This window comes from Mauremys reevesii, linkage group 4 (genome assembly GCF_016161935.1).
Source record: "Mauremys reevesii isolate NIE-2019 linkage group 4, ASM1616193v1, whole genome shotgun sequence".
Classification (NCBI taxonomy): domain Eukaryota; kingdom Metazoa; phylum Chordata; order Testudines; family Geoemydidae; genus Mauremys; species Mauremys reevesii.
Window position 1 is genome coordinate 10,617,598 of NC_052626.1, and position 27,225 is coordinate 10,644,822.

Consider the following 27,225-nt stretch of genomic DNA (forward strand, 5'->3'; position numbering starts at 1 on the left):
TGTCTAGTGCATACATGTGAGACTTGAGATTGGGAAGAAATGAAACTAGAGCACTAGTACAGAATGAAAAATGGATATTCTTGGAGGAATATTAAAGGTGAGGTATGTGTGCCATACATACCAGAGAAACTGCAAGCTAATATCTATGGAGAAAGTAATCCAACACGCACATGTTCTAAGTATAAATGAGAAATCTGGGACACAGTAGTACCAAAAGAGAGATCTAAGGGAGACAGGACAGTTAAGGGTATGTCTTCACTGCCCACCGAATTGGTGAGTAGCGATCGATCCAGCAGGAATCGATTTATCGCGTCTAGTCTAGATGCGATAAATCGAGCAGAGTTGACGGGAGCGGCAGCAGTTGACTCATCATGGTGAAGTCGCATAGCTGAAGTTGTGTAACTTAGATCAATGAGAGACCGCCCCTCTCGCCCCCCCACACACAGTGTAGACCAGGGCTAAGTTAGACATTTGCTATGCAATTTGACCATTCTAGGTTGCATTTGCAGAGGTATCATGTTCAGAGCAAGAAAGTAAAAATATATCTGTTTATGGGTTTGAAATGACTGCAACTGGACCATGTTGTTTCTGGTCCTTCTTTGAATTCTCGTCTATCTTTTTGACAGTAAGGAGGTTGGAGAAGTTGATTTAAATGCTCCCCCTTAACAAAGCAAAATTAACAGTATCCTGAACTGTTCCCTTCCCCACCAAAAAACCAAGACAGTTGAAGTTTAAAAATTCATAGGCAGACAAAATAAAAGTTGGAAAGTTACTTTATGTAAAATTATGGCTAATACTCTATTGCAAACATGGTTATACCAGCTGTCATCACTTTAAATTCAGGTGTTATCTGTATTTGCTGGCCTAATTTAACAATCACTGTGGGACGTCTTGAGTGAAAATAAGTTTAAACCAATTGTCTTACACAGAAGCAGAGAGATCAGGATGAAACCTTTGTTTATAAAAGCTGTTGTAAATTATCTCCTTGTAGAGAGAACTTTTGAAATACCATTTTCAAGATATCTGATTAGGTCAGGGTTGCCAGGAGCCCAGTTTTCGACTTGAAAGCCTAGTAGCAAAGGCAATCTGGCAGTGTCTCGTCAGGCAGGCTCCTTGAGACGATACAGTGAGTAACGCGGGGAGGGAGAAGAGCAAGCGATGGGGACAGGGCCTTGGGGGAAAGATGGAGAAGGGGGTGGGGCCTGGGGAAAGAGGTGGAGCAGTGGCAGGGCCGTTGGGGAGAAGCGGGGGGGGGCCTCAGGGGTCTGGTTACCAGTATTTGGAAAGGTGGAAACCCTAAATTAAGTTTGAGTAAATTAATGAAATCAGAAATTAAACAATGTTGAATAGGCTGTTAAGTAACTGGAAGTCGATGCATTGTATATATTCTGTGCACCATCCTTTCTTTTTTAGCTGCTCCATCTGGTTTAATCAGTCATCCCTAAGCATTGCCTGCTGAGAGCATTGATTGGGGTTCCTATGCACTACTATTTATAACAGGGGTTGTCAAACTGGGGGTCGGGACCCCTCAGGGGGTCACGAGGTTATTACATTGGGGGTTGCAAGCTGTCAGCCTCCATCCCAAACCTCACTTTGCCTCCTGCATTTATAATGGTGTTAAATATATTTAAGTGTTTTTAATTTATAAGGAGGGGGTCACACTCAGCGGTTTGCTATGTGAAGGGGGTCACCAGTACAAAAGTTTGAGCCACTGATTTATAATATAAATAACAATAACCTGTATCACTCCCGAGACATAGGTAAGTAGTAGTATATTCATTGTACAGTTAAACTGGCATAAACAACTAAAGCAGGGGTCGGCAACCTATGGCACGCGTGCCAATTTTTAATGGCACGCGGCTGCCTGCTGGGACTCCGCGTGCCATTAAAAATCCTGCCAATGCGGCAAGCCGCGGGGTCCGCGCTCCCGGGCCGGAGCACCAGCCGAGCGCAGCAAGCCGCCGGCCCCTGCCCCGCCTTCCCCCAGAGCCCTGCTGCCGCGCGCGCAGCGCTCTGGGGGCTGGGGCTCCGTTTGGCTCCGTGGAGAGGTAAAGATGCTCCTCGCTCATCCAGAGCCCTGCTGTTGCGCGCACATCGCTCTGAGGGACGGGGCTGGGCTGCGTGCGTGGCGGCGGCAGGGCTCCGGACGAGCGGGGAGCCTCATGGTAAGGGGGCCGGGGGGGGCAATCAAGGGACCGGGAGCAGAGTGGGTTGGATGGGTGGGTAGGATCCCAGGGGGGTGGTTAGGGGTGGGGGTCTCTGGAGGGGGCAGTCAGGGAGCAGGGGGAGGTTGGATGGGGCATGGGAGTCCTGGGGTCTGTTTGGGGGGTGGATAGGGGTCAGGGCAGTCAGGGGACAGGGAGCAAGGAGGGTCCTGGGGAGGGAGCAGTTAGGGTGGGGAGGGGTCTCTGAAGGGGGTGGTCAGGGGACAAGGAGCTGGGGGGGTTGGATGAGTCGGGAGTTCTAGGGGGGCTGTCAGGAGGCAGGGGTGCGGAGAGGGGTTGAGGCAGGCAGGGAGCCGGGGGGGGGGTGTATGGGTCCAGAGTTCTGGGGGTCCTGTCAGGGGGTGCGGTTAGATAGGCATGGGAGTCCAGGGGGTCTGTCTGGGTGCAGGGGTGTGGATAAAGGTTGGGGCAGTCAGGGGACAGGTAGGGGGTAGGGTCCTAGGGGGGCAGTCAGGGGACAAGGGGCAGGGAGGCTTAGGGGGTGGGGTCCCAGGAGGGGGTAGTCGGGACAAGGAGCAGTGGGGGGTTGGGGATTCTCGGGGGGGGTAGACACCCAGTCCCCCGGCCCCTGCCCTCCGACCCCCGGCCCCTGCCCTGACCCCAGTACCCCCCAGCCCTCTGTTGACTCCTTCACCCCCCCATGACCCCAGCCCTGACTCTGGCACCCCCACCCATACCCCGCCCCCCTCCCGGACACCTGCACCCCCTCACATGCCATCAGCCCTCTGCCCTGACTCTTACACCCCCACCCATCCCCACCCCCACCCTGAGCACCAAACAGGAGTCACATTCCCACCTGCACCCCTCACACCAAATGGGAGCTGCCCAGGTAAGTGTTCCCACACCCAAACCTCCTGCCCCAACCCTGAGCCCCCTCCTTCATTCTAGCTCCTGGCCAGACCCTTCACCCCCAGCCCTGTGCTCAGTGCACTCCCACCCTCAGCTCAGTGCAGAGAGAGGAAGAGAATGGGCCAGAACCAGGGAGAAGGTAGGTACCCACTGTATATGGGCAGGGCCAGGACCCCAGACCGGCAGCGGGCTGAGTGGGTCCAGCAACCAGGATCCCGGCTGGCAGGAGCCGGAGGATGGAACCCCTGAGCGGCAGGGGGCTGAGCCGCTCAACCCACAGCCGGTCTGGGGTCCCTGCTGCCGGCCCCGCACAGCCCGCTGCCGGTCTGGGGTTCTGGCTGCCAGACCCTTCCCAGCTGGGGTCCCGGCCGCTGGTCCCACTCAGCCCACTGCCGGCCTAGGTGAACAGAACCCCAGACCAGCAGTAGGCTGAGCGGGCCGGTGGCGTAAGGTCAACATTTTAATTTAATTTTAAATGAAGCTTCTTAAACGTTTTGAAAACGTTTGTTTATTTTACAATACACCACTAGTTTGTTATATTATATATAGACTTGTAGAGAGAGACCTTCTAAAAAACATTAAAATGTATGACCGGCGCGCGAAACCTTAAATTAGAGTGAATAAATGAAGACTCGGCACAGCACTGCTGGAAGGTTGCCAACCCCTGAACTAAAGGCTTGTCTATATGGAGAGTTAGTGTGTGGCAAGTCAGGGTATGAATCTCTGCGTTTGAAGTGGGAGTACTTCAAGGTGCACTACCTGATTTTTTTTGTGCATGGTAGCAGGATCCACATGGCCAGCTAGTGCATGGCAGGCTAGTGCTCTATAGATTTGCACCGTGACTTGCTGCATGCTAACTCGTTCTGTAGACAAGCTCTAAGTAACTTGCCCAATGTGTGTCAGTGAATCAGTAGCAGAGCTACCAATAGTGCATCGCCTGAGTTAGGGTCTTGGCTTTAATTTGGGGTGGGGTGGGTGGGAAGCTTGTGACTCAGCTTGGCTACATGGAAACTCCCATCTTTTGCTTACATTAAGATATGTTGGTGCAGCAGCACAGGTGCTTGCAATGGTGTAAGTTCTAATTACACTTTAGGCTGCATGACATGGTGCTGAAAATACTTGCGCTCAGTATACATTAGTCCCCATACTGCTGCTCGTGCCTGTGATGGAAAACTGATACAAATATTTGTACTTTGTTTGCTCAGATGAAGTGGAGTAATCCATTTTGAATCTGTGAAATTGAATTAAGGAGGTAGGGACATCAGGGTAGACAATCCGTTTTTTTGTTTTGGTTTGTTTTTAACTAAAAATCTCTTTTAATGTGCAAATAAAATCTGACATTTCTATTCTTCCCATCCTGTATACTTAAATTACTAAAGTGACTGTTTAGGAGTTCTGTTATTTGTATTACACTAGCACCTAGGGGCCCCAGTCATGGACCAGGACCAACTGTGCTAGTCACGGTGTGAACACAGGACAAAAGGCAGTTCTTGCCTCCAAAGTTGACAATCTATTTTTTAATGGGTAGTAAAACTTCTGTTTTTACAGCCTTTTTTCCTGATGGGATGTTTATTGCTTAAAATATTTTTCAATGTTGAAAGACAAATCCAGTGCAAAATTGATAAGCAAATAACCCATGCTCTAGTTGCCCAACATCACCATCTAATAAATATTTAACTTGCATGAGTCAAGAAAGCTGAAATGCTTTGATCAGCCTATACTCGGCCATCGCAGTTTGTAGTTTGACGCGGATGGGCCTTTGGTGCTCTTGAATTCTACCTTTAAGCGCCTAAATATGGATTTTGGAGCCTTTACTGTAGGTAGCTATTTTTTAAAATTTTAGCCTGTGCATTAAAAAGTTCACAATAGTTGTGAAATTTATACTTTCAGTACGTTAGCTATTGTTAACAGTGAAACAATTTTTGTTCTGCAATTGCAAAGATTTTGTTTAAAAAATTTTAATATAAAACTTTGTTGCCAATGTATCAAACTTACGCACATGGTTAATTTTATGCACATGTGTACTTGACTTCAGTGGGGCTATTTGTGTGAATAAGGTTAAGAACCTGTTAGAGCATTTGCAGGATCAGGGTCTTGATATTCACTACTTTGTGGGGAGTGGTTAGCTATAGCAATTTTTTAAAAATCAAAAGACCCGCTAGAGCAGGGCTCTCAAACTCAAATCACCACATGAGGACTAGTATATTGGCCTGAGGGCCGCATCACTGAAACCTTTTCATACAACAATACAAAGTATAGTCAAAAATGAAAAAAAGAGTAATATAGTATGCTATTAAAAGTCAGTGTATTAACTTTTTAAAAACTGTAACGCAAAGAGGGGTTTTAATAAAATATAACACCTGTAACTATTCCTTATGTGATCAGTAATATTGATGATGACCTACACTAACAGTCTATCAACATCGCTGTAATGACAGGAACATTTTAAAGTAACTATTCATACAAAATACATTGCAGCTTTTAACAAACATTCTTCCCAACTACTCACAGCGAAGAATCATACACGCTGAACTTCATTCCTCAGACTGATCATCTAGTCCATGAGGCTCCGCCCCCATTCGAATCCCTTCCCCAAATCCCTGCCCCGGCCCCACCTCTTCTCTGCCTCCTTCCCTCAGTGTGCCCTGTCCCTGTTCCTCCCTCCTCCCTCCTGGAAAGTCCTAAGTGCTGTTTGGCAGGAAGCACTGGCAGGTAGGTGGAGGAGCGGGAACGGGGTGGGTCATGAAGGGAGATTGGCTGCCAGTGAAGTCGGTGCCTATGGCAGGCCGCAGGAAATAACTCCACAGGCCGTGTGTTTGAGACCCCTGCACTAGAGGCATTTTAAAAAAGTAGTTTAAAATTGATAACAAATTAAGGTGTAAAGTTGTAATAGTACAAATTTTTAAATTACAAAACCTCAACCTGATTTAGATTGATGCCTTAGAAATATCAAGTGACTTAAATCATGATTTAATTCAGGGATTTAAATCACTTAAACCTGGGGAACATGACCAAACTCTGCAGACTCTACTGGCCAGTGCCTGCCGAAGGGACTTGCACATGGAAGCAGCAGTTCTGAATAAACGCATTCTGTTGTTCAAATTACATTTTGCTGGGTCTTTGTTTAAAAAAAAAAATCATTCTTCCTCCTACAAAGATCAAGATTGCCTTTACTTCATAATTATAAATAATAGGTACCCTGTGCTTGTAAATGATCTTATTTAGAACAGTTTCTTTGTGTTCTGCAAAAGCACACTCTGTCCTTAGAGTGTTAATATTCTTCTTTGTTAACTGCTGATGTTTGGTGCAACATTAAAGCTAAAACCTAATGGATACATGGTTTTAGGAGAAACTAGAAAACATCCAAAAATAGTCTCTAAACCATTTTGCATTCTGATTATTTTTGGCCTGTGCTGTAAGGTTTTTTGTAACTGGGCTTCCAAGTTTAGGAGTTTATTTTACTGGTCTAGAATATAGAAGAACTTGAGCTCTGTGCTAAAAGGAGATTTTGAAGCAAATATCAGGCTAGCACTTACACTTTAGCGCGCCAAGCATGGCAGCGCTAGCGCTTTGCTCAGCGCTGCTTGGGCTTAGCGCTGCACTTGCAGACTTGCTTGCAGCTGCTGCCTGCCAGCGCTGGGCAGCGCTGGCCTTGCTGCCTGCAGCGCTCTGCTGCTGCTCACTGCAGCTGTGGCTGCAAGCAGCGCGCAGCGCTGGTGTGTTGCTCTGCAGCAATGGCTGTGATCCAGCTGGTTCATCAGTGCTGCACCAGATCCATGGACGCTTCCAGCTTTTAGGAGACACACCCAGAAATTCTTATTTTGTTTAACTTTTTTTTTGTTTTTTTGTTTTTTTTTTTGTTTGTTTTGTTTGTTTTGTTGTCAAAAAAAATCCACTGAAAACAAAAAAAAACAAATCAAAAAAACAAACAAAATCAACAAATGAACAACATGTCAAACATGATCACAGAGAAAGATGAAGAGACAAGAATGAATGTTTGACAGAGAACAGAGGCTTTGTTTGCAGAGTTTTTTTTTGTCATTTAGCATTTTGAACATTTTGTTTTTTTCAATAACACTATTCAACATCTCTCTATCTTCCCGCTCTCTCTCTCCTCTCTTCCCTTCTAAGCATCCTCCTCCTCACCCTCCTCACCCCTCCCTCCACCCTCTTTGAAAAGCATGTTTGTGCAGCTTGTGAATGCTGCATTGTTGCTGCTGCAGCTGCAAATGCACATAATGCAACGCTGCAGCTGTGCTGCAGCTGCAACACCAGCGCCAGCTGTTCCTGTTGTGCTGCTGCACAGCACCACTGCACACGCAGCCCTGCAACTTACACCCAGCGCCAAGCAGCACAAGCTGCAAGCGCTGCAGCAGCAGTGTGGCAACTGCTCCAGGGCACACAAAACGCGCAAAGCCAAAGCGCCAGCGCAAAAGCCCCCAGCGCAGCAGCCAGCTCCAGCGCTGAGGCCGCTGCCCAGCGCTGAGGCAGGGGGAGAGCGCTGGGAGACGCGCCAGCGCTGGCTGCCCAGGCGCTCACAGCGCGCTTAAGCGCTGCCACGCGCGGCGGCAGCGCCAGCGCAAGCGGCGCCAGCGCCTCCCAGCGCGCTCCTCGCACTCCCTGTCCTCGGGTGGGACACAGCAGCGAGCCGCGCGGCTCAGCTGTGGCTGGCTTCACACACACTGGCGCGCGCTAGCCCGCGCAATTGCAGCGCTGGAGAGGGTGTGTTTTCACACCCTGTTGCAGCGCTGCAAATTTGTAAGTGTAGCCAAGCCCTCAGAATACTTTCCTGCAGCAGGTTCCCCTTTGTGCTTTCTGCTGACCCAAGAAAGGGCTAAACTGACTAGTTTATTGCTGTTTGTATTTTATTTCATATATTTATGTGAAATGTAGAATGTTGATAGTAGTTTGTTAATCTCTTACTTAGAGTGGAAGATGCTTGGAAATCCCACTTTAAATTATGTCTAAAGATGAACTGATTTTTTTTAAACTATATATTCAGAGCTCTAATGGTATAGTAGAGATAAGCAGTGTGATGGCTTTTGGATATGCTACATCTAGCGTAGCATGGTAGAAAGTGAAAACCTAGAATTTTAGTTTATATCAATTCTGCATGGGTTGAATATATATATAAGCTAGAGTTTTTAAGAAACTGGATTTTTAAGGAAATAAGATTTATTTCTTTTTTTGCTCTAAATGTTAACATACCACTTTTGAATAAGACTTCACTTTAATTTCGGTATTTTATGCATGTTAAATTCCTAGACTTAATGTTATTGAGTCTTGTGCTAGTATCATAGTATTTTAATATCTTATGAAGCTATATGCAGTGTGGTTGTAGCCATGTCAGTCCCAGGATATTAGAGTGACAAGGTGGGTGAAGTAATATCTTGTATTAGACCAACTTCTGTTGGCGAGAGAGACAAGCTTTCAAAAGACGAATCTGGGAGCTTAAATGTAATTACTCTACTAGACACCAAAAATCATGGACTGAACAGAGACATGGGATTTATGGCTTATTCCAACAATCTGTAGTGCACTAATACCCTCTTTTTGTCCTAAGATTGCAGAAGTGTTAACAGGCCACTGTACCGTGAATATGTGCTAGCTACTTGTGCGAAACAATCTGTTCCGTCTTGCGTTTAGCTGTGATTCTGGGCGTTCCTTTCCCAGTCCTGAAGAAGAGCTGTGTGTGTGTTGAAAGCTTGTTTGTCTCACCAACAAAAGTTGGTCCAGTAAAAGATATTACCTTACCCACCTTTGTCTCTCTTACTATGAAACTGGTGGTTAACAACTTAGAAAAATTGAGATGAGGACCTTGGGCCTTTCTACATTCTTGAGCTACCTTAATTCTTTCTTTTTTTTCTTCAATAATACAATCTCTAAAAAGCAAGGACAAGTGCAATTCCCCCCCCCCCCCCAATTTTTTTTACCAGTTTCCAACCATTAATCCATTATACTGTAGCAATAATTATTCACACCAACTCCTAATACACTCGCTTTCATTGAAACAGTGCTACCATACTAAACACAGTGGAAAATAACACTGTAATACGCAGCTATAGCTTCGATCAGTTTTGTGTAACATGAGTTCATGTGAAAATGTATATGTGCACATCCTGGATACTTGTATGATTGGTCAAAGTTAAATGTGTAGCAGAAGTTCTTTGATAAGATATGAAAATTTTGAGTAATCACTTGGTTGGTGTGTTCATGTGCTTTGTCTTCTGTTTAGAGATACTGAGATTGTGAGCCTGATTCTCTAACATTGGTTTTATGCTATTTTTCCAATGACTTTTTAAAATTGGTTAAATGCCTCTAGGGGTATGATTTGGAGTGACTTTTTCAGAAAGATCAGAAGGTACTATCCTGTGAGGGAGCAGGGAGATACCTAGGAGTACAGTAGCTGGCTGGCAGTGTGATACTGTCTTGCAAGGAATTCACTTTGAAGCCATTGTGGTCTTGTATAAAGAGTTTGCTCCAGAATCTGCCCCAAGTTAATTTCTTCCCGCCCTAAGCGATGCAGTAGTGATCTCCTTGCCCTTTTGCTTATATGTAAAGTGGTATTGACTGGGTATAGAAGATCCAACTCATTTGTGTTTCAGGGAAAGAATCACTGCAATACAGAGCGAAGGAGGAGGGCAGCTAAAATATGGATGGGGGATGCTCTTCTTGCCCAGAGAAAAATAGCACAGTAACAGTTTCTTCTTCTGATTGTCTCATTATCTCTGGCCCTTAAAATTAATAGACAACTTTTTTGGTTCTTTCTGTAAGAAAACTGAAAAGCCCCACACGTGTCTTTCTTAGCTGTACTGATGCATGTTACATCATCTCTGAATTTTTCACCCGCCAGTTTAATTCAACAACTGTTGTATCAGTCTGGTCTGTTTTGAGAGAGTTCTCTTTTAACCCAGTGTGTAATATGAATAGGCTTGGCAGAGTCTGAGCTTTATTTTTCCCCTCTAATTTTGACAGATAGCATTGATGTTTGTTAAACATTTTGAAATTTTTTTGATTTGTTTTAAATGTTCACAATTGTTGGGGCAGACAGTGTATTTAATGGCAGATATTGGCATTCGAAAAGTTAAAGCTTTATAACCATTAAAATATAAATTGTCAACATCACATGTCAAAATACACAAAATAAATATCCTTAAATCAAACTCAAATCAGAAGTTCTCAAGCAGCATTTTTTATCTTGCCTATTTGTAGATTTCAGTTGTCCGTTTGTGTACCAACGGTGAAATCAACATTTATGGACTTTTACGAATAAGAATTAATCCTTGCAAGTCTAAATATAAACTAAGAAATACTGTCAAATTTGGCAGTTATTTAATGACAGGACTAGTTTCAATAGGATTTAAGTTTCATTGATGAATCTGTTGAAGCTGACTTCGTTTTATGAAGATAATTTTCTTCAGTAGTAGGTAACAACATAGAATGCCTTATTCCTAAGATAAAAGCCTTAACAATCTAGTTGAGTTGCTGGGAGTGTGTGAGGAAAAGTTCCTTCACACTTGATATATCAACCGTTCTGTTTTATTAAACTATTTCTGTAAACAATCATTATTTTTGGCAAGGGTAGGTTCATACCTATTTTTATTTCTCATGAGAGATTTTTGGGCAGCTGCTTAACAGGCCTCAGTGTTAAAGTAACTAGAGTCTTTGGCTGTCTTAATATAAAATCACTCTGTCAGATTCAATTTATAGTGTCTGAAAACTGCAGAATGATCTGAAACTTCTCATCTCATTAGTATACTGAGACTGCCTGCCAGTAGTGGTGGGTTTATCAGTGCTCATAGATGTTGCTGATTCACTCGAACACACATTGCTCATGCACAGTTTGTACAAAACCTCCAATGTACTCTGGCAGTAGAAGTCATCTGAGGAACTTATATTGTCACTTCATTTTTTCTTCCCTTTTTTGAGGATTCTGACTGGTGACTTAATGTGAGTGTGTGCCTGGCACATGCTGAGAGGAGGCCATCCATGTTTCTTAAGGACAGTCATGCCCTCATGATGCACTCACTGCTTTGTTCTTGATGTATACTATGCATTAATAGCTATCGGTCTTCTCTGCAGGTTAGTATACCCTATCTATACTGCACTTATTGTAGTAACTCTTGTAGTGGTGCAAAGCTTTGGGCCATATCGTCAAACTACAGCTGTGTATGCCACGGTATTGAGTTTGTAGGTGTGTATCCTTAAAGGGAAAAATCCTGCCCCTCCTGGAGGAGAGACAGGATTATTCTAAGGACAACACTGTCCCTTCAGGAGACCACAGATAAGGCAGTATTTGTCCAGCGAACCTTTACCATATAATGTTCGGGAATCGCTGTATAAAAGAGTACTCCAAAAAAACTGCTTTGTTGCTGTGACGTTATTGATATAAATGGGGACCATATAGAACATGGGTTGCAACCAAGGTCCTGTAAGTAAAAGTAAAATCCTAAATAAAACCAGGTTCTAAGGTGGGAAGGTGGGGTGGTGCTATGCTGGTGTATGTTGTATTGTCTGTGTATCATTTTGTGTTGTAGTTTGTTGTATTTGTATTGTGTATTATGTGTTCTGTATTTTTATGCTGTCTCTGCCAAGCTGATGTCAGCCAGCCATAGCTGGCTTGATGGCAGCCCTGCATGCTGGCCAGCTATGGCCATCCCCATCAGAGAAGACAGAGGAGGAGAGAGCAGACAAAAAGAGGACTCAAAAAAGTATGCAGAAACTTGTCCATGTGTTGTCCAAACAACTTTTTTGCTTGCTTTCCACAAACTAAGACAAAGGAAAAACAGTCTATAAAAGATATATGCCTCATCCTCATCTCCCATCTGGTCTTCAATCCTGCTTCCTGACCTCTGGAGACTTCTGACTGCACTGAAGCACACCACCAGGACTGAGGACCCCCCCCGGATGTGGGGGATGTTCCAGAGACTTAATCTAAACTGCAGTTTTACTCACTGCTAGCTAAGCACTGCTGCAGAACTGAACTACTGTTGTATATAATTTCCATTAATTGATTCCATCTCCTCTCTTCCTTTTTTTTTTTTTACTTAATAATTTTAGATTTTTTTAGGATTCTAAGGAGGACAACAGACAGATTTTTGTGTGTAAGATCTGATGTGTATCTTTGGCTCTGGGGGGGGGTCTTGGTCTTTTGAGAGAATTTTTTTTTTTTTTTTTTTGTTTGTTTTTTCATAATTTTTATCCCCCAGGACAGTGCAGTGGTGGTGTGGTGTGGGACTGGAGGTGTCTAAAGGAAATTGCTTGTGTTGTGTGGTGGTGCCAGTGGGGTGTGACAAAGTCCTTTTTTTTGGCTGGTTTGGTTTGCCTTAGAGGTGGAAAAACCCCAGCCTGGGGCTGTAACTGCCCTGTTTGAGCAATTGGTCCTGATTTGGCACTCTCAGTTGGGTCCCGCCAGAATCGCTCCGTCACAGTTGCCTCTTAAGTCCTGTGGCTATCTGTGGCCTTCTCGCTTACTTGGAGAAAAGGGAAAAAACAAATGTTCATTTAGGAGATGCTTTTTAAGACAATGAGTTACTCAGTTATGAGGCACCTATACAGGTACTGCTAGGCCAAAGGCTTCAGTACACTGGGCGTGGATATACCTAAGTGCTATACACGTTTACATCACATCTTGAAGAACCACTGTTAGTCATTCCCACCAACTGCTCCTTTTTGCATGCGTAGGAGAATTTGGTCTTTGTACAAGCTTGGTGAATAATCCATGCTACAACTGACTGCTGTGCCAAGCCCAGCTATGATGATGCTGAGTTCCTGTGCTGATCAAAGTGATGCAAAGTAGCTGCAGTCAAATTGCCTGTTTCTTTGTGCTAAGGTCCACAGATCCATTACGGTGGCTACTTCAGCCTGCTTGCAAATTCGGGGCAGAACCAGACATGCCAATAGAGTAGCAAGATTTCCCTTCTGCCAGAAGATTCCTGTACAGTAACTCCTCACTTAGCATTTTTCAGGAACGTAACTACAATGTTATGTTTAGTGAATCCAATTTCCCCATAAGAATTAATGTAAATGGGGGGTTTTGGCTTAGGTTCCTGGGAAATTTTTTTTGCCAGACAAGACTTATATATATTCACACACACATATACACCGTATACGTTTTAAACAAACAATTTAATACTGTACACAGCAATGATGATTGTGAAGCTTGGTTGAGATGGTAGAGTCAGAAGGTGGGATATTTCCCAGGGAATGCCTTACTGCTAAATGATGAACTAGCACTCGGCTGAGCCCTCAACGGTTAACACATGGTTGTTAATGTAGCCTCTCACTCTACAGGGCAGCACGGATGGAGAGAGAGGAGACAGCATGGCAGAGAGAGACAGACACGTTACACCCTGTGTATGAGAGAGAGACCCGCATTGCCCCTCTAAGTACACTGCCTTTTTAAGTAGATCAGCAAGCTGAGATAGCAGCTGCTGCCAGCAAGCTCCCTCCGTCATTAGCCCTGTTGTGTGTCTCTCCCCGCTCTGTGGAGAAGGAGTAAAAGGAGCAGGAGGGGGACACCCTGATGGGGGAAGGGCTGCCAGTCCACCCTGGTTCTGAGCCCCCACCAGCTAGCTCCAACGGGCTGCTCTTTCTGCAAACAGTGGACAAAGCAGGCAGCTGCCAAACAACGTTATAAGGGAGCATTGCGCAACTTTAAACGAGCATGTTCTCTAATTGATCAGCAACGAAACAACATTAACTGGGACGATGTTAAGTGAGGAGTTACTGTATATCGTTCACTTTTTGTTGTTTTTTTGTCAGGGGAGGGGGTTGGTTTTATTTGCCTCCTCATCAGCAAGCAGCTCCTCCTCCACTCCTTGGTGCAGAGCTTCACTGAGGGAAAACGCCAAACTTTTGGACTAACAATTCAGTTAAATAATATGTGTGATTCCTAGCTGTGCCCCAGGCTGAATTTGATTTTGGGGGAGCTCATGCCCTCAGCTCTGCTTCCTTTTCTGAGGCATTTGCAGTAGCTTGTGCCCCTGCAGCCTTCAGGGAGTGAGAGGCTGAGAAAGTCGGAGGCCAAAGGAAGGTAGGGAGGATAAAAAAAAAAGTATTAAATAAATTGATTTTATTTAAATTTGATTTTTTTTACTTTAAACTAGAGGGTTTATTTTAAAAATAAACCCTCTAAAAATCTATTTTAAAATAGGTTGTCAGTATTAAAGCCTGAAATTATAATCTATTAACGTCATTTAAAGATGAAACAATATTTAAGCAGTATGTTTGCTGCCAAGTTTTAAAGAAAGTCATACTACTGAATGGGTGGAAGTCACTGGCTAAGCACGTGGAACTAGAGATCATTGAAATGCTAAACCAGCTTTTGATAACAGTAGCCTCTTCTGCAGGTGCAGAGAGTATTCCGTTCATTTTAGTTTATTTAACTAGTTCAGTACAATAATTTGTTCATTCAAGGTTAAGAAACTAATTGGAAGTTGAAAAAGCAGGAAGGCTTCTTTTTCTTTGCCAATCTATGAAGAAAAACTACATGAGCGAGGATGAGATCTATTGGTTCTAAAATCCCAAAGGACCTGGTGACCAGAAACAATCAGTTCAATTCACTAACTACAGATTTTTCCTTTTAATAAATCAGTTTTAAATGTAAATGTTTTGATAAACTTTGACAAAACTACCTCAAATGTGCTAGATACAGAAGAAAAAAAGTTTATCAAAACAATCTGTTTTGTGCATTTTAATTGAATTTGAATTTATATGCTAATAGAGCTAAACATAAATCACAAATAAAATATTAATATCTAGTAAATAAGTAATGCATCCTTCACCATTCTGTAACAAAATAAAATACATCAACATTAAGAATCTGAATAAATGTAAGGCTCCATAATTGCTTAAATAAATGAGTATAGATATAGCGCATCCTCCTGGATAGCAAAAAGAAGCACCAATTTAGTGTAAAGGCTGTATTTAGTTTCAGATCAGTGTGGTGTAATAGTTATCAACCGATGAGAATTAACCTTTCTTTAGGAAAATAACTCAAAAGTACAAATGCAAAACATAATTAAAATTGATTACTTGAATCAAGATTCTCTGTCTGCTGCACTTTGATGTGGTTGCCAGTCTCAAGCCTGGATAAATATTCCTGTGGGGGGGAGAAAAATGAAAAGGGGATAATGGGAGAAAATATAATCCAGATATTGGGTAGACATAGACAGGAGATGTCAAGCTGTCTGGAGGGCTGCAGGAGTGGGAGTACCAACCTGAGGGCAGACTGTGACGAAGCAGGGCAGAAATCACAAATCGGTTATGAGCTCTATACTTAGATTTCACCAGCCAAGTATCAAATGTGAACTCAGCCCTTTAACAGCCTTAACATGCAGTCACAGACAGTCCTCTTGGGTACTCCAATCTATCTTGCCACTTAGGGAAGCTTGCCTTTGTGATAGATGGTCCCTTGCACCAAATATCACAACAGTGCTCTGGTTACTCCCAATCCCAAAGGACCAGTCACTTACCTGAGGTCAAGTGCACCCTAGGTCTCTCACTAAAGACAATGCTTGCAGCCAATCCTATCATAAACTAACTGCAGATTTATTAATTGAGAAAAAGAAATGGATTGTTTACAAGATTAAAAGCAGGTAAACATATACAAATGAGTTAGTCTTATGTTCCAGACAATAATAGAAGTTGCTGTAATGTGCAAGCTCTATATATCCTTTAGGGCTAACCAGGCTAAACAGCTGGGGATCTCTTGCTTATGCCTAGGAATCTTTGCTCCTCTGAGTTCAAGCAACATAGAGATAATTTCTTCTTGACAAAGATTTTTTTCCCCTCCCCATAGAGTTCAAGCTGATAGGACGAGGGCTTGTGCATGTCTCCTCTTCATGTGTGTGGGGCGAACAATCAACAAAGCCTTTTGCCCACTGACGTTCCACAATGGCTTGTCTGGTGTTTGAACCTTCTTTTGTTGGAGAAGAGATTGCACCTGGGTTTACAGTTTCAGAGCAAATTATTTATATAGTTACTGAGCAAACACTTAAACATTACCTTATAACTTGGGATACAGATATTATAAGAAAGATTAATGTATACGGCCACTTATAAGCATTTCATAAAGTTTAAACACTGGGCACATTTTTATAAATCTAATATCTCTCAACAATACTAACACACAGTGAACCAGATTGGTTTCCACTTACGCATCTGTCAGTGTTCAATGAGGTCTAGGGGGCTTGGCATGAGCTGGCAATTGATCTGCCAGCATCACAGGAGAGAGAAGGTCATTTGATAGGATGGAAGGAGAGGAAAAAATGGTTTGGTAGTGGGAAAAGGGGGAAGAGACTAATGCCCTTAACATTTTCTTTCTCTATTTGAAATACTTGGAGAGACAGAGGACAGATCTCCTGACACAGTTAAACCCTAGTGTGTTATGCTGGTGGTCATTCATTTTTATTCAGTGATTTTGTAAACTTCAGCAGTGACCTGCAGGTCTTAAACCCTCATCTCCTCCTATCTCTTGTACACTCAGTTTGTAGCGAATTCTCTCCTCCCTCTATGAGCACTTCAACTAGTTCCACTGTGGATCATATGCTCTTCTTTGGTGTGATAGCTCATAATTCATTCTGTTGGTGATGTCACACCAATCATGAAGAGAGCTGTGTATTTAGAGAAAAGTCAGTCTGAGTTCTTCCAGGAACCGTGTGGAGCCAGGGCAGGCAGGGAGCCTGCCTTAGCCCCGCTGTGCCACCGACTGGACTTTTAGCAGCCTGGATAGCAGTGCTGACCAGAGCCTTCAGTGGCCCTTTTTGACGGGTGGTCCGGTCGAAAACTGGATGCCTGGCAACCCTAATTCTAGCTAATACCAATTGCTTCCATGTACCAGAGGTTTCACTGAAGGATTGTTTTGCAGTCACCAGACTGAGATGGTCTGTAGGGCTATAAATCTGTTTGCGTGCAAACTCAGTCACAGTAGCTATGTCAGGCATGACATTTGAAGGAACTGAGAATCCATTACTTAATCACTGCAATACATTGCCAGGTACCTGAAGTGGTGAGCTTGCCCCATTGAATCGTATGGAGTTTATCGCTGTTCTTCTTAAGTGGATTCTATTACATGAGAAACCACCTGATGATGACTCCAAAGGAATATTTAGTTCAGCAGCTTTGTGTAGTACCCTATAACAGTAGTATCTGTAAATTCAGTCTGAATACTTTTCAGAGTAGCAGCCGTGTTAGTCTGTATCCGCAAAAAGAACAGGAGTACTTGTGGCACCTTAGAGACTAACACATTTATTTCAGCATGAGCTTTCGTGAGCTACAGCTCACTTCTTCGGATGCATAGAATGGAACACACAGGCATGAGATATTTATACATACAGAGAACATGAAAAGGTGGAAGTATGCATACCAACAGGAAGAGTCTAATCAATTGAGATGAGCTATCATCAGGAGGAGAAAAAAAACTTCTGAAGTGATAATTGATGACCCATAGAAGGTGTGAGGAGAACTTAACATAGGGAAATAGATTCAATTAGTGTAATGACCCAACCATTCCCAGTCTCTGTTTAGGCCTGAGTTAATTGTATCTAATTTGCATATTAATTCGAGTTCAGCAGTCTCTCTTTGGAGTCTGTTTTTGAAGTTTTTTTGTTGCAAAACTGCCACCTTCAAGTCTGTCACTGAGTGGTTAGAGAGGTTAAAGTGTTCTCGCACTGGGTTTTGAATGTTATGATTCCTGATGTCAGATTTGTGTCCATTTATTCTTTTGCGTAGAGACTGTCCGGTTTGGCCAATGTACATACTGAATACTGTTCTTTAAGGAAATACAACATTGCCAGAATTACATTCATACAAAAGTAGTTCAAAGTCCCTTTTAGCCACATTTGTCTCTTTGAAAATAGGTTTCCATGTATCGTTTGTACCATGTTGACAGGAAGTCAAATGTAGCCCTGGTGCAAGTTACACCTAGACTGTACATGGCCCGGAAACGGCAAAAATATCTTCCTTTTACAGTGTTTCAAATTGGGGATTTGTTGAATGATTTTAACTATTAGGCTGATTTATCATTTGGTTTTAAAAAATGACCATGAGCTACATTGAAATCTCTTCAGTAAAGGTTGGAGTTAACAAATTTGTGCACAGGTTTTTTTGTCCATTTAATTTTAACACAAATTTGCCTAGTTCTGCAAATATTTCTTGTCATGAAAATGTTTAATAAATGCAACTTTTTAAAAAACCTGGTTTTTGTTTACATTTGCGTTAGTGGCATCTCCTTTCCTTTCCTTTTTCTGTCTGGATTTGCTAACTCTTTGACCGAGGGCAATCTCATGAGTGTTCCAGGATATTCATTTATCTGTTCGTGGGAAAATGTTGACAGCTGAGAGGTTAAATGCTTGGGAGGTGTTAGTGTGGATACCCAGATAACGTGCACAGTAGGCTGAAATTCCGTAAGCTTAAAGACCTTGTTGTAATGCTAATATAAACGCTCACTTGTTCTGTTTATAAGGAAAGCAATAAGGTGAAAAGAAGAGCTGGTATGTGGCTGAATAGGAAGCAGATGGAGAGACTTTTTTTAAACAGCTGTGACTCAGATTTTGGTTGATATCGGTACTTTCCCCCTCCCTCTCCATGCATACAAAGCCCATGAAGTTTCCATGACAATGTTCTCTTGCCAAAGGTTACAACTATTAAGTATAATTTTTTTGTGTCGGCTATCATAAGTCAGTATATATTTCCAGCTTTATTGAAGTCTAGTACTATAGAAGCAATAATTCTGGCTAATTGATGTTTAGTTTTTACATTACTATGGAATAAAAAAGTGAAAACCATCAGTCTTTAGGTACAAATAGTAGGACTATATGAATTGAAAGGAATTTTATTTGAAACCATCTCATAATTGGTAGTGAAATTCCTAGTTTTAAAGGTCAGGAGATTCTGTTCTGATTTGGACAACATTTCATTTGCCATAATTTCCTTTTCCAGTACCAAAATCTCCACTAGCTCTGATTTTTGGATTTATGGCCATTGGGAATATGTTAATCTTACCTTTTTCACCATCCCTCATTCACTAGCTAAAATCTCCTTTCCCTATTTCTCTTTAACACTATGCAAACAAAGGATTCACACTTATCAATTTCATCCTTCAAGTTGGTGTAGTGCCTAGAAAAAAGGGTCCGAAAGAAATAAAAACTTTAGTCATGTGCCCCTCTTTAAAAGTCGTATCAAACTTCAATTGATGCTGCTCCCCTGTGCACTAATACAGAGAATAATATACATTTCAAAATAATAATCTAACCCAAAACAGAATTTTTGTACATCTTTTTTCACCTGTGTCCAAAATGGAAATGCTGATGCAACCATACTAGTGGTTGTGCTACCAATGTTGGGGGCCAGGTTAGTCAGTGGTGTTGGTGGGGTTATTTAACTGAGTACCCCTTGACTAACACACTCTTAATAAGGGCCTGACTTTAATAAATTTATTCTAAAATCCACATGCATGGATAGTGAGATTCTTATAAATATTTGTATGTCACAGGAGGAGTAGGGGTAGGGGAATACTACTTGGGTGTAAACTTGGGGTCATTTAGTCAAGGAATTCCTCAGATATAGGACCGCCTCCCAACAAGGAGCCCATAGTCAAATTGCTTTAAAAAAACATGCATAGCTAGATTGTCTTGACAATGGGTATTCCATCATAGGGGCGAAGACTGTAGGGGAAGAGAACCCATAGGGATGACTGGATTCGTTCATATCTCTTCAGTTCTCCCATGATCTGGAAGGTTTTGCAGAACCCCTTCCCTCTAATCCTCAAAGTGGAATACAGCATCTGGGCTCCACTCCACTCCCCCTTGCTGCATCTGTTTGGTAGATGTGCTCCTCAGAGCCTGTTGGTTTCCACTTCTTTCCTCCACTTGCCCCTGAGAGCAGTATGGGAGTCATGGAGGCACCAGAAAGAGGGCAGAGTTGGTAGCTGAGTAGCAGTGATGTGTTCCTTTAGCCCCCGTACCCAAAGGTATGTACCAGTTGTACCTCCTGCACTACCACCATTTCATCAAAAGGAGGAAATTCACTACCTCAGAACTCAGCATTAAAGTTTAAGATTGACCGGCACTGCCTTGTACCTCTCCAGAAGGTATACATCAGCCCCACCCCACAACCTGAATTCTTCCCTCTGAGAGATGTCCCATCTTGCCCTGATAGACAACACAGCACTCTGCCCTTCCAGACAATATAGAGCACTGCAGGATGCAGCACATGGTATAGTAGGAACAGGGGATGCAAGTAAAACCCATGTCTTACCAGTATGGGGAGGTGGGCACCAGCCAAGGAGGGCAGGTGACCCTCCATGTGACTCCTCACCGCCCAGCCTGGGGTCCCCATGCTCTCCCTGTCCCCATCCCACATCCATCCCATGTTACCCGGGGTGGGGGGGGCTCTGTCCTCCGCCTGAGTCCTGCTGTGCTGGAGACAGGGCAGGGGGGGGGGGTGGCGAGGCTGGAGGCCGGCGGTACAGCCACCAGAGGAGCTCCTGGCATTCTGCTCCTTTCCCCGCTGCCCTTCCCAGCCCTGCCCTTCCAGGCACAGAGCTATGTCTCTGTCCTTGTACTACAGCAGCGGCTCTGCCAGAGACAGGCCTGGGGGAGGCAAAGCTGGGGGCGGTACAGCCGCCAGAGCAACTGCTGGCATTCTGCTGCTGTCTTTCCGGGATGCCGTACCGGCTATAAATAGCTTGCTGGTACGGTGTACTAGAGCGTACCGGCCTACTTGCACAGCTGAGTAGGAAAAACCTTTCAAACTGCGTCCTCACTAAAGCAAACGTTCTATTTAGGGCAGGCTCCGTGAACACTGCATGGTATGTTTACACTGTAGCTGAGAGCAAGCCCTGCAGCCTGATAGGTAAACTTGTGCTTGCCTGGCTCACTGTAGCATGCTAAAAATAGCTGTGTAGATGTTGTGGCTCAGAGTCTGAAGCCCACCCAGCCACATAAGCTGCAGTGCCCCAAGCTGTAATGTCTACACAGCTATTGTTAGTTTGCTAGCGTGAGCCCTGCTAACACAAGTCTGTCTGCTCAGGTTGGGAAGCTTGCTTCCAGCTGCAGTGTAGACGTACCCCAAGGGCTACACCGAGTCTGTGCTCAACCACTTCACCTACTTTTCACAAACCAGAATTGCCCAATGTTAGCACCTCTTGTCCTAAGGATTCCCTCTGGAACAGCACGTGCCCTTGCCTCTGAGCTCTAGTGCACGAACTGCTGCAAATCTCCATGGCAAACAGGCTGCTGTGTTCGACTTGCACAACCAACGTATTTCCCCACAGAAATGAGCCGTCCATGATCTCTTTGGGGGCAGATGCACCTTTCTTCATGTTTCAGCATGCGCTATGGCAACCTGCTGCAAGTACTCCCTGCACCAGTCAATACAGCTGTCCCTAACACAATGTAGGGCAGTTGGAGGGCATGCAGACAAATGAGAGAATACAATTGTGGGACACACCACAGCACGGAAAATGGCACATTACTTAATTACTCCTGATGTCTGCTTATTGTAGGGCAGCCCTGGCAGAAACAAACTTAGCCTACACCCCCCCAAGTAACTCTTGCCAGCTCCCAGGGGCAGAATTAAGGTTGCAGGGCTCATGTGCACCTCTAAGTCTCTCTATTTCCTGGTGTTCAGAGGTTTAACTATAGGTGTGGTTGATGTTCCAGGAGGTGTTGAGGTGCTGCATTAATGAAGTTTTTGGGTAATGAATTAAATCAGATGCCAACTTTTGAAATTTTATCACAGAACTTGTGATATTTAGTGTGTTTTCTCAAAACGCCAGCTCCTGGAGCAGTACAATTACGTCACAGTCTCAACTGTGTTTATTTTTTTAAAATGAAATAAACCATCTTTCGTGGTTTGAAAGCACAAACCTCAAAGGCTCAAAAAAACCCAAAGGCAAATAAAACTAATCAAATTGAAGTAGGTTTGGCTTTAAAATAACAAGATTTAAAACAGTCTCATGACTTTCTGTAGGGTCTTTTGGAAGGCTTTGGGATTTGTCAATACTGTGACATGATTGTAGGAGTAATTTGGGATTGTGTAACTCTTTATTTAATGGTGATGTTAAAACTTTTCATAATCTGGCAGTGAAAGATTGTCACCTGACCATCTTACTTGATTGTTTCCTGTCTTTTCCTCACCCTCACTGTTTCTCTGTCTTTTGTTTCTTAGTGCAAGTTGTTAGAAAGGTAGGGTCTGTACCTTTCTGTGCTTATACAGTGCCCGATACACTGGGTGCTGCTGGAAACAAATGACAGATATTTAATTCTTTGTCTTTACAGTTTTATTTAGTGGCCAATTGCTTTTTAAGGCAAGTAATAAAAATGCATATGAAATTTCTTTGAACTGGAGCGAAGTATGTCGTCTTGTACACTTTTGAACAATTTCTTAGCATTTTGAAAAGCAGTTATGCAGTACCAGGAAATACATTGCTAAATTCATGTTATTTAAACCCAGTTTTTCAATGGAAGGGGGAGAAAAACCCTGCTGACATAACAGATTGGAAAAGGTGCATCCATTGCTAGATACATTACTTCAAATGTGATTTTCATTTCTTAAATGACAGCCTTTGGCAATATTAATGAATGTTTCTAAAGCATAGGTTATGAGGAGTTAATCTAAAAGTCATTTCAGGTAAACCAGCTTCTAAAATAGCTAGTATATGGGTTTAAAATAAGGCATCTACAGTTTAGGTCACCTAGTAAATTGCTATCGGGAATCAACTGAGAGTACTGGAGTTAAAGCCATAATGCATTAGTGAGCGTGTGGTATAGGATTCATTGGAATATGGTGACATTTATGAAGGGCCTAATATTACAGCTCATACATCAAAAAGATTTGTTTTTCTGGTTGCATTAGACTGCTTACTGACTAGTGAGGGCTGTAATCTAATCTAATGGCTGGAGAAATGGAGATAAAAATAACTTATAGGCATGTCCTGGCCTAGTTTTTTTTGGAGAAAGTATTGGTCCAGGTCAGTCTAATAACGATTAGACATGTTAAGGGAGCCAAAATTCTAATTAGATTTATGCAATCTATGCCACATAATTAATACCTGTAAAGATCCATAGTATGTTACAGACGTAGAAAACATTCTTTACGTCGACAGCAATAGAATGGTATGCTGCAAAAAACAAGATCACACTGGTTTAATGGTGTAGGCTAAAAGTTCACTTGATTTTCTCTTTCAGTTATAGACAGCACTATATAAAGTGCCCATTAGCTCTGAGACAGATAGGACTTGTGTTTCCAGAATTGGTTTCAGAGTTGATAATTAATCTTTCCAACCCCATTAATGTTTGTTGTGTGTTTATATACTAAATTGGTCTTAATGTTTGTAAACGTGGTTATGTATATTAAGCTTTGCTGCTTTCTGTGTTTAAAAATTGTATGATTTATATTACATATGCTGGTTTCACTATATTATTTCTACTACAGTAGCACCCACAGACCATAGTCAGGGCTCAGGACCCTATTGTGCTAAGTGTTGTATGTACAAAACGTAAAAGATTGTCCCTGCCCTATACAGTTTACAATCTAAGGCGCAGTCCTGCAGTTTCTGATATGCTGGCAGACTGCTGACTTGTATAGAGCCCCATTGACTTCAGTGACAAGATGGGACCTAAATAGATAACAGGTGACTGCAACAAATGGTGAGACTGTTCTGATCAATGTAAAGTTATAAATGCATGGAACTTCTGTCATTTATTTATACATTATAGCAGTTATAATTATGTGGGATAGATTGCATAAATCTATGGAGGAATTAGCTTGTCAGTGATCACTGTGCATGTATACATTCATAATTAAAAATGGTCCAGTTTTTGTCCATTGAAGCTAAATTCATAAAACAAAACATCATAGCCTGAAATCTTGTAACATCTTTAATGTTGTACATTATATTCCAGGAAACAGAAATATGGCTAAACATCTTCACCTGGAACAATGGGAAACATTTCTTCTTTCTTACAATAGTGTTTGTTTGTTTTTTTTTTTTTTTTTTAAAGGTTTGTCAGTCTGAAATGTTAGACTTTGCTGTTTCCTTGTTTTTTGTGGCTTTCTCAGGCCTTTAATGGTACTCCAAAAAGCTTTTTGGGATTCATTTAAGAAATGAACTCTATTGCTTTGGGATCAGTTAGAATGTCTCAGTGAAATAAAGTCTCTGAAAATTGTTTTATCTGAAGCAATAAAGAAAAGTATACCAAGCTGCTCAATTTAACTATCCCTTTCCATATTGGATACTTGTCATTTTGTAGATCAAGAGAAATACGAATAAATCATTAGTGTGATAGACTATCTCTTTAAACATCGGTTGATATAATTAATTATGCATCATCTTGCAGTGTTGTGACAATGTTGAACTTGGCATTTTTAACACACTTAAATTTCCATTATATTTTTACATGTACTCTGTGCTGCAGAAATTCTATTTATATAGATGCATCTGCGTGCTGAATATTAATTCTGCAGACTATGCGGATCTCAATAACTTGAACCAAACTGTTCTGTCTTTAAAAACTAAAATTCATCTGGAATGAGTTAATGTTGGCTGGTTGGTTGTTTTGTTTTTGAAGATGTAATTATTAGATTCTAATGGTCTTGTGTCACTGATGATAGTTTAGTTGGTATTTCACTTGCCTTAGTACCTCCTTCTGAAAGTTAGAGAGAAATTAACTTCTTAGTACTTTGTGCTTTGATATATGAGGCGGAAAAGTGTTATGAAAATTAAGTATTATTTGCATTGGATATTCCTTAGAAATTATTATGAACGTATATGCAGTTAATGTATTATCCCGTTATCTGCTGGACTTGGTTTTTTCATATTTTTTTATAATGGTTATGTTGTATATTCAATGTAATGCTATTCTGGCAAAATCAGAAAGCTTAAAAATCATTTTGTTTCAAATGAGTTACTACTTTAAACTAAACTAGTATATAAACAGTGAATCACTGATGCTATTTAAGCTTTAGATAATTCTTGCTAAAAATGGAATAAAATCAATTTTTTAATAATAAAAAAAAAGTCTAGTGCAAGTCTGGTGTCTACTTTTTCTTTTTTGTTTGTGTGCAAAGGAAGACAGGGTGGCGGGGTTCTGAGGAGTAGTAATTTTAGGCTCATGATGAAATTTCAAAAACAAATTTGATAGATTGGGGAATCTAAATTTCTCAAATATTAGTTACACTTATAGTCCTAAAATACACAGGGAGCAAAAAGATACAGTTCTTGAATCAGAAAAGCCATTGTAAGAACTAAGGGGTTTTGTTTGTGTGTTGATTTACTCAGCTTTGTAATAGAATGTTTGTAGTACACTGTTCTTTTTCCTGATTATTGTCAGATGTTTATATAGTGAAATTAGTCTGATTATAATGTTTAACAGTAAGCTTATGTGCAATGGAAATATCTTTTTGTTCTCTTATTCAACAGGCCATCAGCTGTAAAGGTCAGCACAGTATCTCTTATACGTTATCCAGAAACCAGACAGTTGTTGTGGAGTATACACATGATAAAGATACAGATATGTTTCAGGTAAGACTCGGCTTATTAAAATAGTATACTTGTTATGCAGCCTCTGCAAGCAACCCCACTTCTACTCTTTTTGTTAAGTGTTACCTTTGTGCTATAGAATTCTTATGACCATATTTAGAGTTGCTCTTCCTATTGAACAGGCTATCTTTTTTAACCAGAGCCAGTATCTGTTAAACATCCTTACCCTTCCGCCACTGTTTATTTTCCATACAGATATCGTAGCAGCTTCAAAAATGGCACATGCAATGTATTTGGGAGCATTAAGAAACACTAAGGCCCAGAATACAACTAGAGTTAAAGGGGTTGGAGTAGAACGGGAGTACTTGGTAGCAGGAGATGGGAGAAGGAAGGGAGAGGCAGGAGCAAAACGGGGGCAGAAGACGGTGGGGCAAGGAATAGGAACATGGGTGAGAACCAGGGATGAGAACTGTGCCTTCAAGGAGGCAGGGGTCCTATGGAAAAAATAATATTTGATCTTGTAATTAAAGACTTCTTCATCATAGAACAAGGATGCTGAATTGAGGATGCACAGTCAGCCTTATTTCTGGCATTGTCTAACTTTTGAGTGCTTGACTTTGCAACAGTAACATTCTCTTAACGTAGGTTATTTTTTAATGTCATTTTTAGGGCTGTCGACTAATCGCAGTTAACTCATGTGATTAACTCAAAAATTAATCACAATTAATTTTTTTAATCGCAGATTTAATCACACTGTTAAATAATAGAATGCCAATTGAAATTTATTAAATATTTTGGATGTTTTTCTAAATTTTCAAATATATTGATTTCAGTTACATCACAGAATACAGAGTGTACACTGCTCACTTTATATTATTTTTATTACAAATATTTGCACTGTAAAAATGATAAACAAAAGAAATAGTATTTTTCAGTTTGCCTCATGCAAGTACTGTAGTGCAATCTCTTTATCGTGAAAGTGCAATTTACAAACATAGATTTTTTGTTTTGTTACATAACTGCACTCAAAAACAAAACAATGTAAAGCTTTAGAGCCTACAAGTCCACTCAGCCCTACTTCTTGTTCAGCCAATTGCTCAGACAAACAAGTTTGTTTACATTTACGGGAGATAATGCTGTCCGCTTCTTATTTACAGTGTCACCTGAAAGTGAGAACAGATATTCACATGACACTTTAGTAGCCAGCATTGCAAGGTATTTACATGCCATATCTGCTAAACATTTGTATGCCCCTTCATGCTTCAGCCACCATTCCAGAGGATATTCTTCCATGCTGATGACGCTCAGTAAAAAAATGTGTTTATTAAATTTGTGACTGAACTTCTTGCGGGAGAATTGTACGTCTCCTGCTCTGCGTTTTACCTGCATTCTGCCATATATTTCATGTTATAGCAGTCTCGGATGATGACCCAGCATGTTGTTCGTTTTAAGAACACTTTCACTGCAGATTGGTACCTACTTTGCGTTTTGTCAAATGTGAGCTTTCTAAACATAGCTACAGCACTCGACCGAAGATTTAAGTATCTGAAGTGCCTTCCAAAATCTGATCGGGACGGGGTTTGGGGCATGCTTTCAGAAGTCTTAAAAGAGCAACACTCCGATGCAGAAACTACAGAACCCGAATCACCAAAAAAGAAAATCAAC

General features: G+C 41.9%; 1 protein-coding gene across 2 annotated transcripts in view; it reads left to right on the plus strand.

The window, feature by feature from the left end:
• Nucleotides 1-27,225, plus strand: part of PELI2 (pellino E3 ubiquitin protein ligase family member 2) — a 124,687-nt gene that overhangs the window by 82,150 nt on the left and 15,312 nt on the right. For both annotated transcript variants that reach the window (XM_039536504.1, XM_039536505.1), the window contains one exon: nucleotides 25,501-25,602. In XM_039536504.1, the coding sequence (XP_039392438.1) occupies nucleotides 25,501-25,602 (102 nt within the window). The remainder of the gene's footprint in view (nucleotides 1-25,500; nucleotides 25,603-27,225) is intronic.